The 27,284-nt window shown below is 41.2% G+C and overlaps 1 protein-coding gene across 7 annotated transcripts in view; it reads right to left on the bottom strand.

Moving 5' to 3' along the window:
* The window catches only part of ELAVL4 (ELAV like neuron-specific RNA binding protein 4), a 135,314-nt gene that overhangs the window by 13,698 nt on the left and 94,332 nt on the right, over nucleotides 1–27,284 (bottom strand). For all 7 annotated transcript variants that reach the window (XM_006839747.1, XM_006839743.1, XM_006839746.1 and 4 more), the window contains one exon: nucleotides 13,202–13,305. In XM_006839747.1, coding sequence (XP_006839810.1) covers nucleotides 13,202–13,305 — 104 coding nt within the window. The remainder of the gene's footprint in view (nucleotides 1–13,201; nucleotides 13,306–27,284) is intronic.

Raw genomic sequence — 27,284 nt, 5'->3', positions numbered from 1 at the left:
TACTACCTTGTATTCATGAAGTACTTTCTATTTTCCCATGTGTCTTCCCAACTCTGCTCTCGGTGATTCTCACCAAGGAGGACTTCTCATTCACCATGCATGCGGGAAGCAGAACCCAGACTGAGGCTGTTTGCCAGACCCACTGCATCCCTCCTCCACAGCACCACAAGTTCCTGCATTTGCTTACATCTGGGCAGGGTAGGGAGAATAGCACATTCTGGCGAACACTATTTCCTGAATCATCAGCGCCATTTTACCCCTTGTTTCTCTGACCTGTCAAGACACAGAGAAGGAAGCGGATGTGGGAAGCATGGCTCCTTCTCACCCATGGAGAGGTGCTCCTTTAGGAAAACACTGGCATTTGAAGATGAAAGTTTGTCCATGCCTTCCCTCCATGAACCCCTACTATGTGTCAGTCCCTGAACTAGGGGTGCCTCTGCTTCAAGGATTCCACAGCTGGTGAGGGGCTACGCAAGCCAACAAAGACATGTAATACAGAGAGAGGGGAATTCCCCTCTTATTCTTGGTGTTTCCTTCCACTTGGAGGGAGCCCTGGGAGTACCATTCTAGGCCTCTTTCTACTCCTCTCCAGAGGAGATGGCATGACTGCTCTGAATGAAGCGGTCCATAGAGGAAGTGAGCATGTGACACTCAGTTTCTGCCTCCTCCCTTCTGGAAGCCTGGTACTCATAGGAAGTACTCACTCAACTTTAGGCCCTAAGCTCTATGGGGTAGGCTCTGCTCTCATACGGGGAGGACTGTGGGGCCCACACACCTATCTCAAGGTGTGTCAGTCTTTGTAAGTGTGGAAGTCCAGGGTTAGGAAGTCCATTATGGCCATATAATCTATGCAGGCTTTAATAAGTAATCAAAGTGACATTTGAATTTCCTCTACTTTTTTCTTTTATCTACCACTCATTTGGTTTTGAACTTTGGTGTGGAACACAGACGTGCGAGTTTTTGGTTCCTTCCAATCCCAATAATGACCTCCATCACTGAATGGACGATTTTTATTAGAGAGGGATTAATTCACAAAGCTGCTAATTTCTACAACCAGGTTCACTGTAAGTGGAGAAAAAGGGGACCGAGGTGACACCAGTGATCCCAGCAGGAAGTGCTATCCTTGAAACCTGTTTCAGAGAAAGTCAGTGTTGGAAGTGGCTTCAGAAGCTCAGGGCAGGATCCATGACAGTTGACTATTCTTACACACTTCCAAGGAAAGGAAGCTCACTCACAACCTCATGAGGCATCCTGTGCCATTGTGGGATGTGCTGAGTTCATATCTACCTTTTCTGTATCTTCCATTCTTCTCTTATTTCTCCTCTAGATTCACACATCCTTCCTGTCCTCCCCACTCCTCAGCCTGAGAGTTTCATTGTTAAGTGCTAGTCAGAGTATCAGGTAATTGGGTTCAGAAACAGACTACTAAGGGAGTTGTCATTTATGCTACTGAAATGGAGCATGTATTCTGGAATGGAAAGAAGGTAGAAGTTAAAAAGCAAGGGCTTTGACCACTTACTTGCTGTACGACTTAGGGATAAGTTACTTCACCTTTCTTAGCTTCATTACTTGAATACCACCAAATATTTGAGGGGATTCAGAAAGTTTGTGGAAAAATGGAATGAAAACATAATGGAATTTGTCCACGAAATTTTGGAAGCCACTTTATTTAGCTTAAGAGCTTTCTAGTAGAGTTGTGTGGGTTAAACAAGGTGTTTGGGCACAATGCCTAGCACAATAAACCATGTGCTCAATAAACCACGGCTTTGTTACGATTGCTACGTAATACAGCCTTATGCTTGACATTGGGAGTACAGAGATGAATATAACACAGTCCCTGACATTAGGGCTGTTAGTCTAGCAGAGGAGACACACACACACACCCTGATCATTTCAGAATATCAGGCTACAGATTTTCTCCAATCTGTTGTCATACTCTGCTCTCTCAGTGAGCATAAGCTCCCCAGGGCAGACAGGTCCCTGGGGGACATTCATTCCAAAGAACCCAGACGAATGGCAGCACAGAACAGACTTGGGGGCTGCCAGGGCCTTCTAGGAACAAACCCTCTTGGGAACCTATGGTTCCACCTCCAGGAGCAGAGAGAGAAGAAAGAAGTCAGTTGGCTTCTGGAAACAGCAGCTTTGATTCTATGGATTGATTTTCTCCCTGTGCCTATCAGTGCCACCCACAGAAGGACAGTTATCTACTTCTATGGCATCAATGCTTCCTCCACCTGCCACATGATACAGAATATTCTTCTATCAGGAGCAAAATTGGATAGTAGCATTTCTATCATGTGCTGAGTTTCTACTTTCCAGCTCAAAGATCTCAAATGCTTCCCAGTGCCTTGTGATGGAAGTCCAAACCCCTGATCTGAGCTTTCAAGGCCCTCTGGGATCTAGCCCATCCTCTTGTCTCCTACAAATCCCTTCATGCACCCTACACTTTAGTTCAAGCAGAATCATGGTCACATTTTTTGAATGTGTGCTGTATGTTTCAATTTCCATGTCTTTGTTCCTGCTGCTTGCCCACCATTTCAGCAAAATAAAACTCTTGCCTTTTCTTCAAGCTCCAGTCTGAATGCTGTCTCCTCCAGGAGGCCAAGAAAAAAAAATCTCCCCTTGGCTTCTACAGAGGACAAACACTTCAATGACAGCAGTTCTCAGACCCTGCCTACCATCAAAGCCACTTATAAGACATTACCTGCCCTATTAGTCTAAGCATTTTGGTGCAGACCATATCTCTATTCTCCCTTCTGTGGCATCTAATCTTAAAAACTTAGGTAGGGTAAGAGCTCAGGAAATGTTCTCTGAAAATGCAATGGAACTTACAATATGGTGTATATAATAGATTTACACTCCTCTCCCAAGATTTGAATTTGATATGGAAATGAAGCTAGAGAGAATCAAGGAGTCAAAGAATATCATGAGAACATCTGACATACAGTGGGCTAGATAAATATATATATTTTAAATGTAATCATGTATGATGGATTCATCTAACTAATAGCTTCTTTTAAAAAGCTATTTGATTTTAAAAATCAAAGAGGTTTAATATAAGGATCTTACTGTCTGACTAGTGGCTTGCAGAAGAGAGAGATGTGCTATTTCAAGGCCTAGTTAGAGGAAAAAATGGTCTCAAATTCCGGGCTTCAGATCTCAGTATTCTCATGGAACTGTAACCCCTGACTCCTGCTTTATGAAAGATTGAGAAAAATACTATGGCACCCGGAAGTTGTGTAACACTATACAGAGTCCTTTGTATATGTTGCCTGGATCTTAGGAAGACTCAGACTCATTACTCTTTCATCTATCCCTGAAACATGTATTTGGAAAAAGGTCGGTACTATGCTGCCCTGTCTCATCATGCAACTTTCACCTTACGGATAGCATTATCAGCATAATCTTTATCATGGGGAGTATTTCTTGAGTATCCGTCATAAGCCATGATTACCTGCAAGGGAGGTATAATTAGTTTCATTTTCCAGATGACAAACTCAAGTTCAGTGATGTCAACTACTAGTCTAAGGACACAGAATTAGCTGAACTAAGAAACAAACCGAGATATGACTCCAAGTTCTTGGATCTTTTCCGACCATACCATGCCAACCTGGTCAGTGACATTAAGGCCATGTGCTTGGCACAAACTGCTACTTGCTATGGAAAGTTACCAAGCTGGAAAAATCATTTTATAAGTTAGACTGTTAGAGCTGAAAGGGACCATTCTGTAGATGAGGAAACAAGTCCATAGATACAAAGTAAATTGCCCAAGGTTACGCTAGTAGTTTATAAGAGAGCTTGGACTCAACTCTACATCCTGTCTCAGAGCTCCTTTGAATAGACAACAGGGAAGGGAAGAGGAAGAAGCTGCTCAAAGATGCTTGGAAGGCCAGCTGTCCTTCCCTAAGTCAGCACGATATCCAAAGAGAAATGAATGACGTTCTGGGCCAGTGCTGACCCCAGAACTTTCTGGAATCATGAAAATGTTCTATATCTGCACTGTCCGGTAGCTATATGTAACAATTGAGTACTTGAGATGTGTCTAGTAAGACTGAGAAACTGAACTCTTCATCTTATTTAATTCAAATTTAAATGTAACTAACAAATGGAGTTTCACTGTAAGATGAGCACTGGACTGCTAACTGTGCTAACTACAAGGTTGGCAGTTCAAACCTACCAGTTGCTCTTGGAAACCCTATACAGAGTTGGTCTACCAGCCATTCTAGGAAACCTTATACAGGGTTGCTAATGAGTTGGAATTAACTCATTGGCATACAACAGGAATAACAACAACCATAGGTGACCAGTGTCTACTGGACTGGACAGACAGCTTTAGACCCAGAAACAACATGAAGTTACTGCATCTGTTAGAAGGGTCCTTTAGTCAGACTCCTATCTAGTACAGGAATCCCTTCTACATCATCCTTAATGATTCCATTTGAATGTCTCTGATGATAAGGAACTCATGGCTCTAGAAGATATGCACTAGACTTCAAATCACAAGCTTGGGGGTTCTAGCCCACTAGCTGCTCCAAGTGAGAATGATGAGACTTTCTGCTTACACAAAGACTTACCACCTCAGAAACCCTATACAGGGTTGCCATGGGTCAGAACCAACTGGACGGCACTTAACCACAACAACCATCCAAGGCAAATATTCTACTCTGATGGATCCATAGATTCTGTTCACAGATACTTGAAATATGATGTTGTTGTTGTTGTTGTTAAGTGCCATCGAGTCAGTTCCAACCCATAGCAACCCTATGGAGGGTTTCCAAGGAGACAGGTGAGCTTGAACTGCTGACCTTGCAGTTCAAACCAACCTTGTACCAGTACATTAACCCACAGTGCCACATCAGGACTTGAAACACAAGACTGAGCTAATACTTTAGAATTGTGGTAGAATCTTCTTTCCTAGAAAGTGGGACAGCAGCCATGGTGGGCTAAAGTGGGTGCAGGACTGTCTTTGCCATCTTGGTCATTTGCCTCTAGACAACTTATAGTGCCAGGTCTCATTAAAATGTGGAGCTGAGAATGACACAAGATACCAGGTATGAGCTGGCCAGAGAGGACAAGAGCAGACCACTTTTTTCTGTGATCTGGAACCCACAATTTTCCCAATAGCCAAGCGTATGCTGATTTTCTTTAAATAGCCACATCACACTGGTGGTGGTGGTGGTGGTTATGTGCGGTGGAGTCGGTTTTGACTCATAGTGACTCTGTATAGGGTTTCCGAAGCTGTAAATCTTTACGGGAACAGAAAGCCTCACTTTCAACCTCAGAACCACTGGTGGTTTCGAACTGCTGAGTGTGAGATTCGCAGCCTGACTCATAACCACTACAATACCAGAGCTCCTTTCACATATGCTGCTGTCTTCTTACTTATACTTGTAGACCTCCTTCCATGCACTTCTGAAAACCTAAGTGTCTTCCAAACATCTACATATCCATTTTTCTTTTGTAGCCCAGACCCAGGACACTGTGAATGAATAACCTTTAAAACACTGGGATTATATCAACTCTACTGGACTGAAAAAAAACCAACCAACCAGGAAAACTGTATTCCCATCTCTCAAACTCCTCTGCCTGCATCTGAAATTATTCACTGAAAGTGGTTAGGTACAGCCACCAAATGAAATGTCCCGCAAAAGAGGGCAACCTAATACAACTAGGGTAAGCGAGTCTCCAGTTTCTGCTCGTGTTGCCACGTGCCCTCACTTGGTTCCTTAGGGATTGAGTGATCCTTCCGCCCCCGCTGACCTTGGCAGGGAATCACTACTGCACCGAGTGCTGGTGGCGCTGACTGTAGCTGTAAGTGGGGAGGAGAGACAATGCCTTCTTATTATTAACAAGGCTGAAGGAGGCAGTCCACCATTGCTGGGTGGGGTGATATCCGTCAGCAAAAAATGATCTGTGAACTCTCCGGGAAGTATTAAGGGCAGTGATAGGAGAAATAATTGCTTATGCTGAGTGCAAAGGAAGGATGCTTCAGCGGAATGGAGGCCTCTAGCCAGGCAAGTGGATTGCAGGAGGGCGGAAGGAAAGGAGGGAGGAAGGCTGGACTCCCTGATGACCCCTGGCAAGAGAAAAAAATGGGGAGGGGGCAAACTGGAACCTGCAAAAATCAAGTATGGAAAGATCCCCTGGAGGCACCGTTCATGCTATTAGAAGAATAAAGAGAAAATGGAGCAATGGCTAAGCAGCATCTCAGTACAGAAAGGCTGGAAGAAAGGTGGTTCTCTTTCTTCTGTAAAGCTTTGCCACAAACACCTTCCGTTCTCTGCACGGGGCCCCCTCCCCCGCAACTGTGCTGCTGCCTCATGATAAAGCGTCTTTCTTATTCTCTCACGGACCCACTGACTGAGTGCCAACACTCCTGGGCTCACTCAAGTGTGAGAGAAGCAGCCTTTTTGCCCTTTCATCCCAGACCTAGTCCTGAAATCCCTCACATCTCTAGTTTGCATGATAGCTGTGCTCTGAAAATGCTTTATTTAAATAAAAAAGCTAACACACTGCCGTCAAGTCGATTCCTGCTTATAGTAACCCTAAAGTCATCTTTTAAAAACAATCTGAGTAATAACTTAATGCAATTATTAGAAAAAGATGAAACACAAAATCATTTGAACACATGCAATGAAATGAGAAAAGGAAGGAAACATAAAAATGTTAACAGTATTGGGCTGGATATTGTTTTCATGATATGATTCTATATTTTCCACAAAATTGACAAATACGCATGTCTTATTTTTCAAAAGAGCAAAACACTCCTAACACACTGAATAGACTGAATACCAAAGTTTAAGGCTGACAAAAGCCAAAATCCCCCAGTGGTATACCATTGCCAGAGGAACCTTCTTAGAGCTTAACTTTGACCAGGTACGTCTCCCTCTCAAGCCTAGCACTGCTCTCTCTGTTCTATTTCCCCCTAAAATCAAATGGGAACCCTCCAGTCCCACAACCTCCTCCACTCCATTGCATTAGTGCTGATCCTTTGATTGTCTACAGATCCCATTAGACAAGAGCTTCTAGGGCACATCAGTAAAAAGTCTATAATCTTTCACCTCAGACTTAGCTTAAAACCTGAAAGGTTTAGTGGGTGTCATACCACACCTTCAAATTCCATTTTAGATATTTTTTCATTTGAACATCAGACCAAACTTCTGGTAGATATATTTCTTTCTTTATTGCTAATTAATGTAACTGGACCAAATGCAACTGGAGTTAACTGAGTGTTCCATAGGCTTTTTTTAAAAAACCATTGCCATCAATCACCTCATATGCATGTGAAAATTGGACAATAAATAAGGAAGACTATAGAAGAATTGATTCATCTGAGTTATGGTGTTGGAGGAGAATCTTAAAAGTACCATGGACTGCCCAAAGAACAATCAACTTTGTATTGGAAAAAGTACAGCCAGAATGTTCCTTAGAAGCCAGTATGGCCAGACTTCATCTCTCATACTTTGAACATTTTATCAGGAGGCAGCAGTCCCTGGAGAAGGATATCATGCTTGGTGAAGTAGAGGGTCAGCGAAAAAGAGGAAGACCCCCAACACGATGGATTGGATCAGTGGCAGCAGCAATGGGCTCAAGCGTGGCAACAATGGCAAGATTGGCACAGGACTGGGCAGTATTTTGTTCAGTTGTGCATAAGGTTGACAGAATCTAACAACAGCATCAAGTTAATTCTAACTCATAGCAACCCTATAGGACAGAGTAGAACAGTTCCATAGGAGTTCTGAGAATATATATCTTTATGGGAACAGATAGCCTCATCTTTCTCCCATGCAGCAGTTGATGGGTTTGAACCACCCAGTGCTTAACCGACTGCACCCTTGGGGCTCCTTGCCACTTAGTCAGAGGCTGAAATCACAGTGTAAATCCAGGGCTGCTCTATGAGAGGTCCTGGAGGCTCAGAACTATGCAACATCAGGTGTGGGGTCAAGGAGTACAGAGATTCATTTCCCAGAATCCACAGCCATTTCACCCAAAACTTCAGAGTGTTGAAAGCATTCGCTGTTGTAGATGATCAGAAAACAAACAAAATACAACAGCACCCTGAAAATCCTAAATGGGGCAAATCATCTCCATTGGGCATTGAGATTAAATGTTGAGAAATGACCCAGTTTCCCAAGTGGGGAGCCAGGCTGCTCTGGCAAGTCCGAGAAGGTAAGCCTATAGTCTGTATCCATCTGTCTCTGACACACGTGGGTGAGAGAATGTCCAAGACACTGCTATCTCTGGTGTATCTAAATCCAAGACCTCAGCACAGAGCCTGCAAACAGAGGTCTGAGAAATAATCTGTTGCTGGAAAGAAACAATCCGAAGCAAGGTGGGACCGTGGTTGATGGCAGAAGCCCAGAACCACAAGCCTGTTTACTGAAGCACCTGGAAGGGCCACTCAATCATTTGTTTGCTTTTTTGAAATTTCCTTCCTGTGCCAAGGAGTATATAACCTGTGTTGGTGTATGTGAGCATGCTTGTGCACAGAGCCAAACACACCCACGCACCTTCACAGAATGCACGTGCCGCTGAGCAAACAGGCAGTGTGACATTTCAACACTTACAACCTACTGCCAGAGATTTATTTTTAAAACATTTTTTCGTACTCTAAGTCTCACTAACTGTGTGATCCTGGGTAAGTCTCTTAACCTCTTTGAGCCTCAGTGTGTGCATTTATATAAAGGAGATAATAGCACCTACTTACAGGACTGTTTTAAACATTAGAGTTTGTATGTGTACAGCACCTATCCCCAAGGATATTTCTAGGATTAAATGATAACAAGAATTTAAAGGGTTTAGAATAGTGTTGAACACAGAGTAAACACTCAATATAAAGGACTGTTACTGCTATTATGCCCTTTGAAGCCTATGCTCACACATTGAGCAGCTCAGCTTTTCCTGGTAGAATCCACGACAGGACCTTTGATGCTACCTCCAGGTTCAGTGCTGACTAGTTGTGTGGTGTTGGACACGTCACTTCATCTTCGTCTCTTTGCACCTGATCTCCAAGGTGAGAAGTAGGAACCTGTGCTGCCATGTTCCTCTGCATTCACGACCCACACCAACCATCTGCGGCGTCACTACATGCATCAGGATCCCTTTCTGCTTAGGTACTTAGAGAGCTAGCTTATGCCTTCTTGAGGACACAGACCTGGCCTTGCCCTCCACACGTGCTCAGGATTTATACACAGTCACATATGGCTCCCTTACTAAAGGCGAAATACTTATTGGTTGACAGGGGTCGCCATCTGGGGGAGCCTTCTAGGAGCATACACTGTCCTTCAGCTCACAGCCCTGCAGTAATTACATGTACATTTAAGGTCTGAGGCTGCAAACTTGTCTACGGATCACCCATGAAAATTCTGTTTGGCCCAACTAACAGAATGCTTTAGAGTTTTGTGAATTGGTTGCCAACCTTTTAAAATCAGGAGATTTAGCATATCTTAAACAAATTCAGGTTTCTGTTACCCTTGAGAAACTGAAAGATCTGGCAACAATCTGGGTTTAAAGAATCAGCAGTAGCTGAAGAGTGGTGGTGGTGGTGGTTATGTGCTGTGGAGTCAGTTCTGACTCCTAGCAACCCTGTATTGGGCTTCCAAGGCTGTAAATCTTTATGGGAGCAGAAAGCCTCATCTTTCTCCCATGGAATAGCTTGTAGTTTCAAACTGCTGACCTTGAGGTTACCAGTTATTGTTAAGTGCCGTAGAATCGATTCCAACCCATAGTGACCCTGTATAGGGTTATCAGTAGCTACCCTCTTTGCTGTTCTCTACAGCTTTCCAGAGTCTCCACCGTCCCCTCAGGCTTTCCATTTACATCCCAAATCAAGAAATCTAGCCTTTAAACAGCAATCTTCAAAGTCAAGAGTCAACTCTCTGTTTGACAGCACATATTTTGTCCATTGGGTTTAAACTAGTGCATCTTAAACATATCTTAAAAAACCAAACCCATTACCACTGAGTTAATTCTGACTCACAGAGATCCAATAGAACAGAGTGGAACAACCCCATAGGGTTTCCAAGGCTGTAATCTTTACAGAGGACTCCTGAGGTGGCCGCTATAGGATCATCACTGGTCTTCAAACCACAAGGTCGGCATTTCAAACCCACCAGCTGCTCCTTGGAAACCCTAGACAGGGTTCGCTATGAGTGATGAAGTAACTCGATGACTCTTTACAATAACAGTAACAATTTTTACAGAATCTGACTGCTACATCTTTCTCCCATGAAGCAACTGCTGGATTCAAACCACTGACCTTTGGGGTTAGCAGCCGAGAGCTTTAACTGTCATGCTATCAGGGCTTCCTTGCATGTATACCACTTGGGAAATGCTTCAGAAATGTGAGAAGTAGGGACAAAGTTAACTAAAGTTTACAAACATAAGCTAGATGGTTCTGAGAAAATCTCTGTAATGCATGCTTCCAAAGAAGATACTTGTTTTTTTATTTTGTTTTGTGTTTTTCCAGAGAGGCTTGTTATCTATTCTTATATGGGAGTCAGAGTAAAGAGATAAATCTCATGTCACTTATGAAAGCAAACGGAAGCAGAGGTAAACAATGGCTTGAAAGGCAAGAAAGCAATTTTAAGAAATTAATAAATGATGAGACTATTAACAGCAGACAAAAAAGGGTTTGTTTTCTCTCTTACCCCCACCCCTTCGATATGACTTTTACCTTAAACACTGTGTCCCTTTAGGAAATAGAAGAAAAGTTAATAAAGGCACCTATCACTCAAGCTTAATTTTTAGTATGGCAAATAAACTGCTTTAATGAAAGGCCTGAAATCCCCAGGTTTGCACATTAAATTTTCATTTGTGGTAGAGAATGGAAATTATTGATTCAGCCGTGGCATCATGCATTTTGAATTCTCCAGTGTCTCAGAAGCCCATGTTACTTCTGGGTGCAAATGTGATGGCAGCATTTTGATGCACGGTGGATGAGAGGGTGAGGAAAGGGAGATTAAAAGAAGCAAAAAGAGCGGTCCTTCCAGGAAAGAAAATAATCAATGTTCCTTATCTCTAAGATAAGCACCATTTCTGATGGGCTGAGAGGCTGATGGGCCAAGAGCTACATGATGAGACCAGAGAAGCTGGGTCCACTCAGTCTTTGAGAAAATCCCAAGGGAGTCATGGAATATTAAAATCAACAACAACAGAATGGACAACTGATGATTTGATTCTAAATTCTTTGAGGAAGAGCTTGAATTTCAAGGAACTGTAGAAGGGGTAAAAAGTATCTTGTTCAGTTCAAGGTTAAACTGGACAGCGGACAGCACAGAAAATCAGAAAAACCTACAAATACAGCTCTCAACCTGGTAGCGTAGTGGCTACGAATTGGGCTGCGAACCTGAAAGTCAGCGGTTCGAAACTACCAGCCTCTCCACGGGAGAAAGATGAGGCTTTCTACTCCCGTAAGGATTTACACCCTCGGAAACCTGTACAGGGTCACTATGGGTCGGAACCGACTCTACAGCACTTAACAACAACAACAACAGTAGAAGGGGTAAAAAGTATCTTGTTCAGTTCAAGGTTAAGGCAACAGGAAATGTCCTCCATTCTAATGCTAAACTGGACAGCGGACAGCACAGAAAATCAGACAAACCTACAAATACAGCTCTCAACCTGGCGTGGTCCCTTCAAACAGTCAGGTGACATGAGCATCCAATCTTTACAGCATGAAAATAGGTATAGCTTTCCTTTGAAAGAAATAAATCCTCCAGCCTCTCAGAGGTCTACCCCATAATTAAACAACTCTTGATTATTTCTCCCTTAGAGAACTCACAGAAATTGATCTAAGCCAAGATGAAACAGCCTGCACTGGGCACATTTTAGGGTCTTTTTTGTATCATGGACTGGTATGAAATCAGGGAAAGAACGCAATCATCTTCAGAAATAAACTAAACTCATCTGCAAAAGTAAAGCTGCTCTTTTTCAAAAAAAAAGAAAGATAATTACACAACTTATTCAAAAAAATAAAAATAAAAAAGGCTTTTGTTTTGTTTCCATTTTGATTATCTCCCTGCTAGGATTTATCATATATGGTGATCTCTTCTGTGAGTCTGGATATTGGAGAAGTAGCTCATTGGCCTAACAAGTTCTGATTTTGTGTTTTCAGATACTGAGAGCTGGTGCCATCTATAGATTTCCATTCTGGGAGAGGTTTCTCTTTTGTCCTACTTTGCGTCAGACCTGCTGTCGTGAGGATAAGAGCGCCCAGGAGACACTTCCCTGTGGTTTAATAGGCTATGAAGGATGGGACTCATTAATCGGCTGGCAGCTGCCCTCAAACAGGACGCTGCCTGGAGGTGGGGGAAGAAGGGGAAGGAGGCTGAGGAGAGGGCAGGCTTTATCCAGGAGAACACCACAGGCTGCCCAAAGGGACCCTTGGAGCAAATAGCACCATCTCCTGAAGGCTCCTCAATACAGAGAATCTGAACTGAGAGTGACAATCCAGCCTCAGAAACCTCCCTCTGTGTGTAGAAGCAGGCTCTGGGTAACGGTTTTTCCTTTTCGGATTTAAAAACAAACCCTCCTGAGATATTATCTCCTGGGCTGATTATTTTCAGAATGCTGGAACGTTACTTTTTCTGTTGTTCTTTTATTATGTTCCCATTGATATTATAGTGCCAGTTCCTATTTATTTATTTATGTCTTTATCTGTAGTTAATTTTTCCATTGAGGGTCTTTGTTAGGAGTGTTCTTTCTACCCTTAAGTAAAAGCCAAGCTTGCCAAGCTGGTACATAAGACCTAGCCCCTGCCCACTTCCACGGCCTCATTTTATATTACTTCCCCATTCAAAATTAGGCCACATGAATGTATATGCTTCCCCTTATCTTGTCATGTTTTCTTACATGTTCACAGTTTTGCATGTGCTGTTCCCTGTGCCTAAAGTTGCTTCCTTGCCTCAGCTTCTTTTCCTGGCTCAGTGCTGGCTGTCTTTGCAAATGTAGGTTCACAGTCTCTGGGTAGGGTAGTCATCCTTGATACCCATCTTCCCACTGGATTGGAGGTCCTTTCCTTCAATTCAGCTATAATCTCATTTTTCTGTTCTGGCCAATGTCCTGCACTTAGCACAGATGGCTGGTAAGTGTTCTTTGACCAAATACAGAGCACCACTTCTGCTCTAGCATAGCCAGGCTTTATTATATCAAAGGGATGAAATTTGCCTCCCAAATCAGAAGCCAGCACATCACCTCTTACCTTTATGGTTTTGGTCTGGAGTCTGAGTCCATTTAAAGTGTTGATGGCTTTCTCTGCATCCTTTGGATCAATATAGTTAACAAATCCATACCCTAAACTCTGTCCTGTGGAAACATATTAAGAGAGAGAAAAAAATAGAACAAAACAAAACTCAGTATCTTTTCAAGAGACAACACTTTCCATTGCAGAGATGCAAAATTTCCTTCTAGTATAAGCCAATTCCTCACTTATCAACATGGTTAGGTTTCAAAGATCTGGCCAAGTGGAGGATGATCACAACAGATCACAAAATTGAGGATGACTAACTACATCAGTACCTAACTGCCAAATTGTATCATTACATAACTGCTAAATCATTGAGTATCATGGACCGGCCAAGTTGACACGTAACTTTAACGATCACAGCCAGCCTTACTCTCACCTTGTACCTCAGTATTTGTAATTGCCAGATACTGTGCATCATTAGTGAGCAAAATGGTCAGATAGAAGATTTTGGTTTTTTAACCATTGTTGCATATGTGAAATGCTGGATAACTAGATAGTTGATAAGTGAGGAGCAGGTATTTATATGTTATATACAGAGAATCTTCTAGTGTATTTTGGTATTACCCCCAGGATGAGAGTTTTCAAAATTTTCTGTCTCTTTCTCTCTGGCCTGCCTCTAAACTCACAGGAGCTACCTGAATTGGGAACTGTATGTGCATTTGCACAGCCACACCAGATGCCAAGTAGTATGTACATAGGATAAGGAAGGACAGGGTAGTGGAAAGAGCAGGTTCTGGCTTGTTAACACGGACTTGAACTGGAGGCCTGGGGCTTTCTCTACCAGCTGTATGAATTTGGAGAGAAGTCATTTAATCTCCTGGTTTTCTCCTACATCTCGACTCTGGACATTCAAAAGGGTAAAACGATATATTGTTTATGAGGTGTCTATGGTGCCCAGAACATAGTAGGTGCTCAATAAAAGATAGCAAAGTTGTGAGGTGGTAGCAACTCGATGGCACTTGACAACAAGAACAACAACAAGTTACGTTCAGGATTAAAATTGGGGCCAGTGCTGGACAGAGTAGCTGTGTCTGTTGCCTCAGTCTTGCCAGCCACACCCACATGCATAGGGATGCTGCAGGATCTGAGCAGCAGAATGGAGACTGTTCTAGTGAAGGATGTGGGCAAGGCCAGAATTTTAAAAAATTGTTACAAATCATTCCATGCCCTCATTGTCCCCCTACCCAAAGAACAATTTTTAAAAATTCCCCAAACAAAAGGTTTCTATGGGAATTGGGGAGCTCCTAACACAAAGGGGAGAGTGCAAACACTTTCTGCAAAGAGGATTTAGCTACTTTAGGTGGAGATGGCATCAACTTGTCTGCAAAGAGAGGTTGCAAGTGACAGGGCTCCCCCCCTAAGTGAAATAAAAATAATGTGCTTGCGATCGTGCCACTGATTATAAATAGTCCATCAGCTCTGCCATGTGTCATCAGCCAGAAATATCATTAGGAAACTTTACATTTTCTGACATACCCTTTAAGAAACACAGAGCTTGGGGTGGCTGCAAAACCAGCTTGAACTTCCCAGGCAATGTTATTGATTTGTGGGCGGCAGCAGAGCCGAAGGGGAGGAAAATGACAGGACGTCACATGTCAGGAAAGACTGATTACATAAAGCTCTCTTTGGAGTACCGGGGCCAGAGCTGGGAGACAATACAGCAAAAAGCCTGCCATGTCCTGGTGACAAGAGCCCATTTCAGCAGCCAAAAATTCTCTCCAACAGCTTCTGTTTTGCTGGTAAATGTCTGTGTTTGTGTTGGTTGTAGGAGGGAACCTGGGAAAACAAGTTGGGTTCTGGATCAGAAAATGGGTGACTTTATTATCCTTTATAGAATGGAAACAAAGAGAATCAGGAGGAAGCTCAATTACATTTGTCCCCAAAATGGGAAAATTCAAAATGACAACACTTTCCATTAGGATACTCCTTTGAGTTTTTGGAAGTAAAGGGTAAGACTAGGAAAGGCTGGGGCAAACTTGGCCAAATATGCCCTTTATCAACCAGAATTAGTAACTGAAGAAGGAAGAACGAACAAGGAGGACATTCCAGCTGCAGGGTCCCTGCTCTTTCCATTTCACTGTGCATGTGTGGTATGTAAGGGGTGTGTGTGTGTGCTCATGCACTAAGCGACAGAGTGTGAGGTATGTGTGAATTTCAAGACTCTTCCACATGTTCTGAGAAGCTCCATTTTGCAAATACAAAAATACAAGAGCCTAATTTCATTGGCTTAAAATATCATCTATCCTGAATTTGGCTCTACCTCATCAAGCCTAATTAAATTAATCTAATTAAATCCATTTTCATCATGCAAATTTCTCAGTCATATTTACCTGCTATGCAAGAGAAGTCCTAAAAATTGCTGTACAAAAGTATTTTTTTATTGCTCCCTTTAAACAGTCATGCACCAAGGTTAGTTGCTTGAAAGGGCATTTTAAAAGCAATTATCTCAATGAAAAACCTACATAGGAGCATTAGGAAAGTGGTCAATCTATTGAGTCTAATTTAATTTGTTTAAAACTGAAATGAAAACAGGGAAAAATATAAACAAAACATGCACCACTTAACTACAAACATTAGGCCTAACTTGTAATGAAATAGTTCCTGATTCATCATCTTGATTGAATATATGTGGAGGCATTTATCATTTGTACCAGCACTGCATGTTCCCTGATAAACTATCCTTTCTAACATTAGTCATCTATTTATTGAAATCTAAAGTAAATATAGTGCCTGTGATGGTTACATTCCATATTTTTATTTTTGTTTTATACCTTTGCTTCTGGAGGGAAGAAAATACATACAATTGGGCCCAGAGAAATGGCTTAAGTCCTAGAAAGACTCTGAAGGTCAAATGAGGGAAGGGACTCCTGGCCAGCAAGAGGTGTCATATCAGCCCACCTGCCTGTATCAGTCCCAAATCCACCATCATCTTCGTACCTGATTGCAATTAGCACAATTGTGATGTCGCCACCTGCTCTAGGCTTAGAGATAGGCTGCATTTAACATCAAGAATGAGGGTACTTTTGGGAAAGCTAAAAGCCAGATGAACATCATTTCAGAAAGGAATGAGAAAAAAAAAAATACTGGAGATTTTCCTTGATCTAAAATAATGAACTGCAAACTCTAAAACAGATCACTGCATTGAACCAGAGGAAGGCAGAGGTAGAAAAAAACTTGCCTGTGAATTGAAAGATATGAGATAAATGGGCAGCACAATGAAACTACCTGTGGTTAGCCTAGTTCATGAACAGCCTTTCTTCACATGCGTCTCACCATTATAGGAGGATTCCAGCTAGGTCTAATAAAAATTCTCCATGGATCTAAACATTCTCTCTTACAGCACTCTAAACCCCCAAACCAAACCCACTACTGTCCAGTTGATTTTGACTCATAGCAACCCTATAGGACAGAACTGCCCCATAGGGTTTTCTAGTATGGCACTGTGGGATAAGCACTGGATTGCTAACTGTAAGATTGGATTCGAACCCACCAACCACTCCTTGGAAATCCTATACAGGGTCACTATGAGTTGACTCAATGGCACAAAATAACAATATCATAGTGTTTTCCAAGTCTGTAAATCTTTATGGAAGCACACTGCCATATCTTTCTCCCATTGAGTGGCTGGTGGGTTCAAGCTGCAGACCTTTTGGTTAGCAGTCCAGTGCATAGCCACTGTGTCACCAGGGATCTTCCTTAGAACAGTCCAGAGAGGATTCAATCCCTAGGCAGAAAACATAAAAACCCAAGTCTCTCTCTCTCTCACACACTTTTTTTTAAAGAAACTGTTTTAGTAGTGGGGAAGAGTAAAATGAGGAAGAATTTTAATTCTGGTGGCTATATATTGGTAATGAGTTTGGGATTTCGATTCATTTAAATATCCATAGAAAATACAGCTGAAACACATTCACAAAGAATACCAACACTATGTCCTTGAGGACAAAGTAAGCTGCCTTGCTGGGATGCTCCAGGGACCAAGTCTGGAGCCTAGAGGTAAGAGTGTGTGTATCTACATTCTGGAAATTAATAAGGCTCTCTTATTCTTTTCTATTTTATTTTTCTCCAAATAACTACTTCTCCCTTCAACAGCAGTAGCAAAGATTTAGCCATATAGGTATGACAACAGTATTTTTAGAACATAAAATTGAAATTTTATTTTTCTAAAATTATGAAATTATTTTGATGACAAGTTGAAAATAAAATATTTACATCATTGAGTTTGTTTTTTGAATCATCTTTATTGAAAAATATACTGTTATAAAATGAAGACTGTCTACTCTCTTCAAGATGTAGGATCTATAGTGAGTACCTGGTTCCTTGATGCCAATGTTACCTACAATTCTATAATTTGCCTGGTTCTCATTGTTCTGCCCAGGAGGCATGGGTATGGGGTTCCTAATTACTATGTACGGGCAGGAAATGTATTTTGGAGAGTTTGGGATGAAAACTTATAATTCAAATGTGATTTCCAAGTGAAAACTGTTATACACAATGGTTCTATTTCAAAACACTTCACAGTATTTTGGATTTAAACAGGTTCTTGTTTTTAAGAAGCTATTGCTAAATCTGAACCTGAATATTTCTATTTCTGAAACACACACACACAGACAAACACACACGTTCTCCTACTATGACAAGGCAGCATTTCTATTCTAAAATAATAATTTGTATATCTGATGTTTCCACTTAGTAATTCTATAGAACTAATAGAACTGCCCAGTAGAATTTCTAAGGCAATAATTATTTTGGACGTTGTTATTGTTGTTAAGTGCCACCGAGTTGGTTCTGACCCATAGCGATCCTGTACAGTGTTTCCAAGGAGCGGCTGGTGAGCTTGAACCACCAACCTTGCAGTTCAAACCAACTTTGGAGTGCAATGCATTAACCTACAGCACCACACCAGTATTCCAATTACCACTCCTTTATTAGTTTGTCAAACTGTGATCTTGTCTGCCAGTTTGTCACACTGTTCTAGCTAATGTAGTGCTGTGCAGCTAGCAGCTATGCCACTGGTATTGTAAATACCAGTAAGGTCACCCATGATAGAAAGGTTTCAGCAGAACATCCGGATCAGGACGAAGAAGATATGGGTTACTTTTGAAAACCTTTTGAGTAGCAGTGCTGGAAAATGAGCACCTCAAGTTGGAAGACACTCAAAATATCATTGAGGGAGAAGCTGCCTCCTCAAAGTTGAGTTGAACTTAAGGATGTGGATGGAGCAAAACTTTAGGAACTTCCATTTGCTGAAGAGTCACAACTCAAAAATGAGTAAACATAGCTGCAAGCATTCATTAAGTATCAGCATGTGATATATGGAATATAAGGTATGAATGTAGGAAAGCTCAAAGTCATCAAAACCAAAATGAAACACATATAGTTCAATATCCTAATGAGCTGAAATGGACTAGTGTTGGCCATTTTGATTTAGACATTCATGGCTTACTATGCCAGGAATGACAAATATAAGAGTAATGGTAGGCCACTTTTTGGCATCATGAAATGCCAAAAAGACCATTTCATGTTCTCTCTTTAAGTACAATGCTGTCTGTGATAGGATAATATCCATAGGTGAATAAGGAAGACCAGTTAATACCACTATTATTCAAATTTACATGTCAACCACTAAAGTCAATGATTATGAAACTGAAGAATTCTACCAACTTCTTCATTCAGAAATTAATCAAACATGCAGTAAAGATTCATTGATAATTACTGGTGATTGGAATGTGAAAGTTGGAAATAAAGAGGAAAGATCTATAGTTGGAACATACGGCTTTGGTGATAGAAGTGATGCTGGAGATCTCATCATATAATTTTTAAAGATCAGTGACTTATTCATTGCAAACTCTTTTTCTCAACAACTTAAGTTTTAATTATACATGTGGACCTTGCCAGGTAGAACACAGAGAAATCAAATCTAAGGGAAAAGATGACGGAGAAGCTTAATATCGTCACCTAAAACAAGTCAAGAGTCAACTGGGGAACAGACAATCAATTGCTCATATGTAAGTTCAGGCTGATGCTGAATAAAATTTAAACAAGTCCACGAAAGCCAAAGTATAACCTTGAATAAATGCCACCTGAATTTAGAGACCATCTCAAGAATAGATTTGTTGCATTTGATACTAATGATCGTAGACCAGAAAACTAGTGGGATGACATCAAGAACATCATACAGGAAAAAAGCAAGCAATCATTAAAAGGACAGGAAAAAAAGTAAAGACAAAAATGGATGTCAGAGAGCCTCTGAAACTTGCTCTTGAGTGTAGAGAAGTTAAGACAATAGGAAGAAATGGTGAAGTAAAATAGTTGAAAAGAAAATTTCAAAGAGCAGCTCAAGAAGATGAAGTAAAATATTACAACGAAATGTGTAAAGATCTGGAGTCAGAAAATCAAAAGGGAAGAACATGCTCAGTATTTCTCTGGCTGAAAGTACTGACCAAAAATGCAAAACTTTGAGTTGAAACACTGAAGGATTCCATGGGCAAAATATTGAATGATGCAGGAAGCATCAAAATAAGATGGAAGGAATAGAGAGTCACTGTACCAAAATGAAATGGTCAATGCTCTACCATTTCAAGAGGTACCATACAGTCAAGAATCGACAGTATTGATGGAAGAGGTTTAAGCTGCACTGAAAGTGCAAGGCTCCAGGAATTGATGGAAAACAAATTGAAGTTTTTCAACAAACTGATGCCACACTGGTGGTACTCACTCATCTATCCCAAGAACTTTGGAAGATAGGTACCTGGTTAACTGATTGGAAGAGATCCATATTTGTGCCCATTCCAAAGACAGGTGACCAGATAGAATGTGGAAATCATCAAATATCATTAATAGTCCATGCAAGTCTAATTTTGTTGAAGACAAATTAAAAATGGTGGTAGAAGCACATCAGCAGGAAACTATCAGAAACTCAAGCCAGATTCCGAAGAGGACATGGAACTAGGGGTATCATTGTTGATGTCAGATGGATCATAAAGATGTTTACTTGTGCTTTACTGATACCGTGTGGGTCACAGCAAACTATGAGTAACATTACGAAGAATGGGTATTTCAGAACACTTAACTGTGCTCATGAGGAACGTGTAGGTAGATCAAGAAGCAGCCATTAGAACAGAACAAAGGAACACTGAATGGTTTTAAAATCAAGAAAGGTTTGTGCTAGAGCTGTGTCTTTTTGCCATACTTATTCAATCTGTATACTGAGTATATAATCTGAGAAGGTGGATTATATGAAGAAGAACATGCCATCAGGATTGGAGGAAGGCTCAATATGGATTGCACTGCAGTGTAAAGAAAACTAAAATTCTTACAAATTTACCAATAAATCACACCATGATAAATGGAGAAAAGGCTGAAGTTGTGAAAAACTTCATTTTACTTGGATCCACATCAATGCTCATGGAATTAGCAGTCAGGAAACCAAAGGACACATTGCATTAGGCAAATCTTCTGTACAAGATCTCTTTAATTTGTTAAAAAGCAGAGATGCCACTTTGAGAATTAAGGTGCACTTGATCCAATCCAAAGTATTTTCAAACAGTTCATATGCATGTAAAAGTTAGATAACGAATAAGGAAGACTGGGAAATGACTGGTGCATTTCAATTATGGTATTAGCAAAGAATATTGAATATACCAGGAACTGCCAGAAAAACAAACAAATTTGTGTTGGGAGAAGTACAGCTGGATTGCTCCTTGGTAGTTTTTCATACATTGGTTATGTTGTCAGGAAGGACCAATCCTTGGAGAAGGACGTCATGTTTGGTAAAGTGGAGGGTCAGTGAAAAAGAGGAAGACACCAAGACATTGGACATAATGGCGACAACAGTGGGTTCAAACACAACAATTGTAAGGATGGCACAGGACTAGTCAGTGTTTAATTCTGTTGTACATAAGGTCACTATCAATCAGAACTGATTAAAAGGTACCTAAGGAGCTCTGAACTGACTCCACGGCATATAACAACAACAACAAGGAGCTCTGATAGCATAGTGGTTACCAATCGGGCTGGGAACCTCAAGGTCAGCAGTCCGGTACTATCAGGTATTCCACGGGAGAAAGATGAGGCTTTCTGCTCCTGTAAAGATTTACAGCCTCAGAAACCCTGTACAGGGTGGCTCTGAGTTGGAACCGACTCCATGGCACATAACCACCACCTATAACAACAATGTCTCCTCTTAGAAATAAATTTTCTTCCTACAAGAACTGGCTTATAAAAGTTGCGTCTTTGCACATGGTTGTAGGTCCTCAACAAGTGTTTGATAGGTGAGAGACTGGATGTGAAAAATTGTTGCAATTCTTCATTTCTAGAAGCATGTGACAGGAATGTTTCCTATTTGCATACTGTCAGTGGGGGGAAGGAAGGGGTGAGGAGGGAGTAGGTGGGGGATTCATTCTGCATTTGGGAGAAGGGGAGAAATAACAAGGTGACACCAGGGGTTGTCCTGAGTGGTTTCTCCTCCAGTAGAGATGAGTGGAACAGTAAAAGTCATCTCTGTCCACCTTTCTACAAAGATTCTAAGTTTACTGAGTGCTTCCCAATCTATTCTATCTCATCTGATTTTTCCAACAACCCTAGTGAAACATAATTACATTGTACAGATACACGAACTGAAGCTTAGAGAAAATAGGGTCTAGTTTAGTCAGGGGTCAGCAAAATGGTTCTGTAAAGAGAAGTACAATAATTAGTAGTGGCTGAATGGGTCATAAAGTCAGCTACCTACCTCTGCTATTGTTGCATGAAAATAGGCATGGACAATATGTAGACCAATGAATGTGGCTGTGTTCCAATAATACTTTATTTAGAAAAACAGGCAGTGGACTAGATTTTACTCTTTAAGCATAGTTTGCTCACCTATGGTCTCCTGGCTTCAAATCTAATATCCTTTTCCTTGGCCACAGTTACCTTATTTGAATTAATATATTCTAATACTCTAAGGCTGTGCAAGAGGCTTTTCTGAATAATATTAGAAAACATAAGATATTTTCACTCAATGGTGCTATTTATTTTTTACTATAATCAAACTCTACAACGTGCTGAGGTCAAAGTTGATTATGTTGTTGTTGTTAGTGCTATAAAGTAAGTTCAGACTCACAGTAACCCTATGGACAACATAACAAAACACTGCCCTGTGCTGCACTGTCCTCATAATTGGTGTTATGTTTGAGCCTATAGCTGCTTCCACTGTGCCAATCCATCTCATTGGGGGTCTTCCTCTTTTTTGCTCACCCTCTACTTTAACAAGCATGATGTCCTTCTCCAGGGACTGGTCACTCCTGATAACATGTCCAAAGTAAGAGAGACAAAAGTCTCACCATCCTGCGAGCATTCTGGTTGTGCTTCTTCCAACACAGATTTGTTTGTTCTTTTGGCAGTCCATGTACTTTCTATATTCTTTGCCAACACCATAACTCAAATACATCAATTTTTCTAGGGTCTTCCTTATTCAGTGTCCAACTTTCACATGCATATGAGGCTATTGAAAATGGTATCATGGCTTGGGTCAGGTGAACCTTAGTATTCAAATTGATGTCTTTGCTCTTGAACACTTTAAAGAGGTCGTGTGCATCAGAGTTGCCTAATGCAATACATAGTTTGATTTCTTGACTGCTGCTTCCATGAGTATTGATTATGGATTCAAGCAAAATGAAGTCTTTGACAACATCAATACTTTTTTCCATTTAATACGATGTTATTTATTGTTCCCGTGTTGAGGATTTTTGTTTTCTTTACATTGAGCTGCAATCCATACCAGCTGTAGTTTTTGATCTTCATCAGTAAGTATTTTAGGTTCTCTTCACTTCTGGCAAGGAAGGTTGTATCATCTGCAAATCACAGGCTGTTAATGAGTTTTCCTCCAATCCTGATGCCGCATTCTTCTTCATATAATCCAGAGTTAGAAAATCAAAAGAGAAAATCACACTTAGTATTTCTCAAGCTAAAAGAACTGAAGAAGAAAAAAAATTAAAACCTCAGCTTGCAATGTTGAAGGATTCTTTGAGAAAAACATTGAATGATGCAGAAAGTATCAAAAGAAGCCAGAAGGAGTACATAGAGTCCATGTATCAAAAATAATTGTCACTACTCAACCCTTTCAAGAGCTAGCATATGATCAAGAACAGAGAGTACTGAAGGAAGAAGTCCACATTGCACTGAAGGCACTGGTGAAAAACAACGCTCCAGGAATTGATGGAATACAAATTGAAATATTTCAACAAATGAATGTAGCCCCGGTGGTGCTCACTCGTTTATGCCAAGAAATTTGAAGATAGCTACCTGGCTAACTGATTGGAAGGAAACTATATTTATGCCCATTCCAAAGAGAGGTGACAATATCATTAACATCACATACAAGTAAAATTTTGTTGAAGATAATTAAAAAATGATTGCAATAGTACATTGGAAAGGAACTGTCAGGAATTTAAGCCATATTCAGAAGACAACATGGAATGAGGGGTGTCACTGCTGACATCAGATGGATCTTGGCTGAAAACAGAGGATACCAGAAAGGTGTTTACTTGTGCTTTATTGACTATGCAAAGGATTTTGACTATGTGGATGACGACAAGCTATGGATAACATTGTGAAGAATGGGTATTTCAGAACACTTAATTGCTGTTGAGTTGATTTATAACCCTGATTTTTCCATTCATTCTGGGAAAGACGTTTTTTCTTGCCATTGGGGTCCTGGGGCTCATTCCTAATCCTGATATTCTCATGGTCAACTGCAATGGCTGAAATGCTGTTCCCTCACAAGACTGGTCAGAAGGAGCCTCAGCATTGCTGTACTGCCAACCTGCACATCTTGCTCTTTCTTTCTTCAAAATCAGTCATGTCCAAAAATCTAACAACAACCCCCCTCCTCTGCAAAGTCCCTGAGGGGATGGCCAGGTGGGTTACTGCTGTTGATGAAAACTTCTGAGTTGAGTAAGGAATTTTTTGTGGATGTTAGAACTCCTAACTCAGGCTAAAATCCTGTTCTCAGTACACATGATAAAATCCCCAGTCACTTCAAGATCACGTGAGTGGCAGTAATCCACACACTGGGTTAATTGCAGCCAACTCTAAATCCTAGAACTCCTCCCTGCCTGTCGTCAGATACTTTCCTGCTGTCAGCTGCTTCAGAATCTACTTGAACACACTCAAAAGAGGGTCAGAGATCTGTGGTTGTTATTACATGTATGTATAAATATCGGCAAGTCCAAAAACCATGCTTGTGTTACCTTGGCTAAGTCATTTAAACTTCATCTGGAAAAATGGGGATAATCCCTTAATCCTCACAATCGTAGGATCACTGTGAGGATTAACTATATTAAGATGTAGAATTAAAGCAGCTATGATTTATTCATTACCTACTTTGCGCCAGGAACTATACTGAAGTGGTCTACTAATGTTACCTCATTTATTCTTGTGTGAAGGGGGGTCTCATGAAGCCCATTTTACAGATAAGGAGGCTGATGCTAAGGAATGTTATAAATAACCTGCTCCAAGTCAGCCGGCTGGCTGGAGCTAGGGCTATGATTTGAATGAACCCAGGGCTGTGTGACTTTCCAGCTCATGCTCTTTCTCCACACCATGTTGCCTCTTGGTGATTGGCCAGGAAGAGTGTCTGGCATACTGCAAGCTCTCAAGAGAACTCAATCACCCTGCACAGGTGTCTGTTTCCCTACTTAACACTAACAGAGGATGCCTTCAGGTCTGAAACACCTGTGGCTCTACTGCCTCCTACTCCACCTCTTTGAGTATTTGTATACAGTGCTGGTCATGTTAAGTTTTGACTTTTTCTTAGTAAACCCAGTGTTACTAGAGCCAACTAGTCAGTGGATTTATTTTCTTTTGGTGGTTCACACAATTGCCTCAAGTATAGTTTAAAGTTTTGCTACAATAGTCTACTTGATGGCAACTCACGACAACAATGATAACAACAAAGTATGGAGGAGTCCCTAGATGCTGCAAAAGGTTAACATGCTGGGCTGCTAACTAAAAGGTTGAAGTTCATGTCAACCCAGGAGTGTCTCAGAAGAAAGACCTGGCAATCTACTCATAAAAAATCAGCCACTGAAAACCCAACAGAGCACAGTTCTTCTCTGACACATATGGGGTTGCCATGACTCAGAATGGGCTCCATGGCAAATGAAAACTCAAAGTATAGCCTGGAACCAGCAGCATTGACATAACCTGGGAACTTGTGAGAAATGCAGATCCTCAGGCCCCATCTCAGACCTACTGACTCAAAGTCTGCATTTCAGTAAGATCCTCAGATGCTTTAAATGTGCATTTAAAGTCTGGAAGCATTTGTTTAAAATGGAATGCAAAACAACAGAAAGAAGGGACTTGGAGTTGATCAGACATGGGTCTGAATCTCAGTTCTTCAGCTTACTGCTTTGTACCCTGGTCAAGTTTAATCAACCTTCCTGAGTCTTGGTTTCTGGAAGAACTACATATGTAGTTCTCTGTAATATGGAAGGGAACTTCTGATGGGAAGGATCTCAGAATATTTATTTCTTTTCCCTCCCAAAGTTTTGTATTCCTACTTTGTCTCTTTCTACATCATTATATTCATTTATAAAATTAAATTAATAATATCTTTTCAAGGACTTATTGTGATTATTAAAAGTGATATTGCTATGAAGTGCCTGAAATATGACAGATGGTCAATAAAAGCTAGTAACTTTTTCTTTTCCTACTATGCTCCATTAAGGAGCTCTGGTAGCGTAGTGGTTACGAATCGGGCTGCGAACCTTAAGGTCAGCGGTTCGAAACTACCAGCCGCTCCGCAGGAGAAAGATGAGGCTTTCTACTCCCGTAAGGATTTACACCCGCGGAAACCCTGTACAGGGTCGCTATGGGTTGGAACCGACTCGACGGCACTTAACAACAACAACAACAACAACTATGCTCCATTAGCTACTACCTTACACCGTTGACTATATAGACGGTGGTGGCTGTGTGCCGTTAGTCGGTTCCGACCCATAGCGACCCTGTACAGGGTTTCCGAGGCTGTAAATCTTTATGGGAGCAGAACGCCTCATCTTTCTCCCATGGAATAGCTGGTAGTTTCAAACTACTGATCTTGTGGGTTACAGCCCGATTCGTAACCACTATGCTACCAGAGCTCCTTGACTATATGGATAGTACCTCCTCTATGAAGCCCTAAACTCCTTGAAGGCAAAGAATGTTTCTGATGTTTTTCTTAGAGAAGGAAATCATATAATATGCAATAGGAACACAAATTCTACATATATCTGGCACCCATTATGTACTAGACACTATGGGTTGTTGTTAAGTGCCGCTGAGTTGGTTCTGACTCATAGCTACCCTGTATAGGGTTTCCTAAGAGCAGTTGGTGAGTTTGCACCTCTGACCTTGTGGTTGGCAGTCCAGTGTTTATCTTATAGTGTCACTCCAGGACTCCAGACACTATGGAGGAGGGGCAAAAAAATGCCGTATTTATTCTTGCCTTCAAGGGGGCATATTATGTAGAAGAGGAAAACAGATATAAGTACAAATTATGTTGTTATTAGGTGCCATTGGTTTGGTTCTGACTCACAGTGACCCTACAAACAACAGAATAAAACTGCCAGGTCCTGCACCATCTTCACAATCATTATTACTTTTTAATGTTTTATTGTGAATTATGTGATAGCTTACATGGGAGAACATTAGTTTTACATTCATCCTATCATGTATAATTTCACTGACATGGTTACAATCCCTCCATGCATCATCAACAAACCAAAGGGTATACCCTGCAAGCCTGTCCGCTGGTCATCAGCACATAGCCGCTCTTCCTCTCCATCTCTCCACGTCAACGTCTCTGCCTCCATCTCTGGTGTCACTGTTTCTCTGGGTAGGATCCTGAACTCCACTCTTCTCCCTTGATAGTCTCATGACCTCCGCTCCTGGGCTGCAAAGTCAATCATGCCCCTCCTTTTGCTACAAAATGTCTACTTTTACATTTCCAGCCGTCACAATAAGTCCTGATAACAATTATTCACTATTGTACCACAGAAGACCTATTCCCATCTCCTTT

This window comes from Chrysochloris asiatica, unplaced genomic scaffold, assembly GCF_000296735.1.
Source record: "Chrysochloris asiatica unplaced genomic scaffold, ChrAsi1.0 scaffold00026, whole genome shotgun sequence".
NCBI lineage: Eukaryota > Metazoa > Chordata > Mammalia > Afrosoricida > Chrysochloridae > Chrysochloris > Chrysochloris asiatica.
Note: the sequence above shows the minus strand (reverse complement) of the source record. Positions and strands in the feature narration are given on the sequence as shown.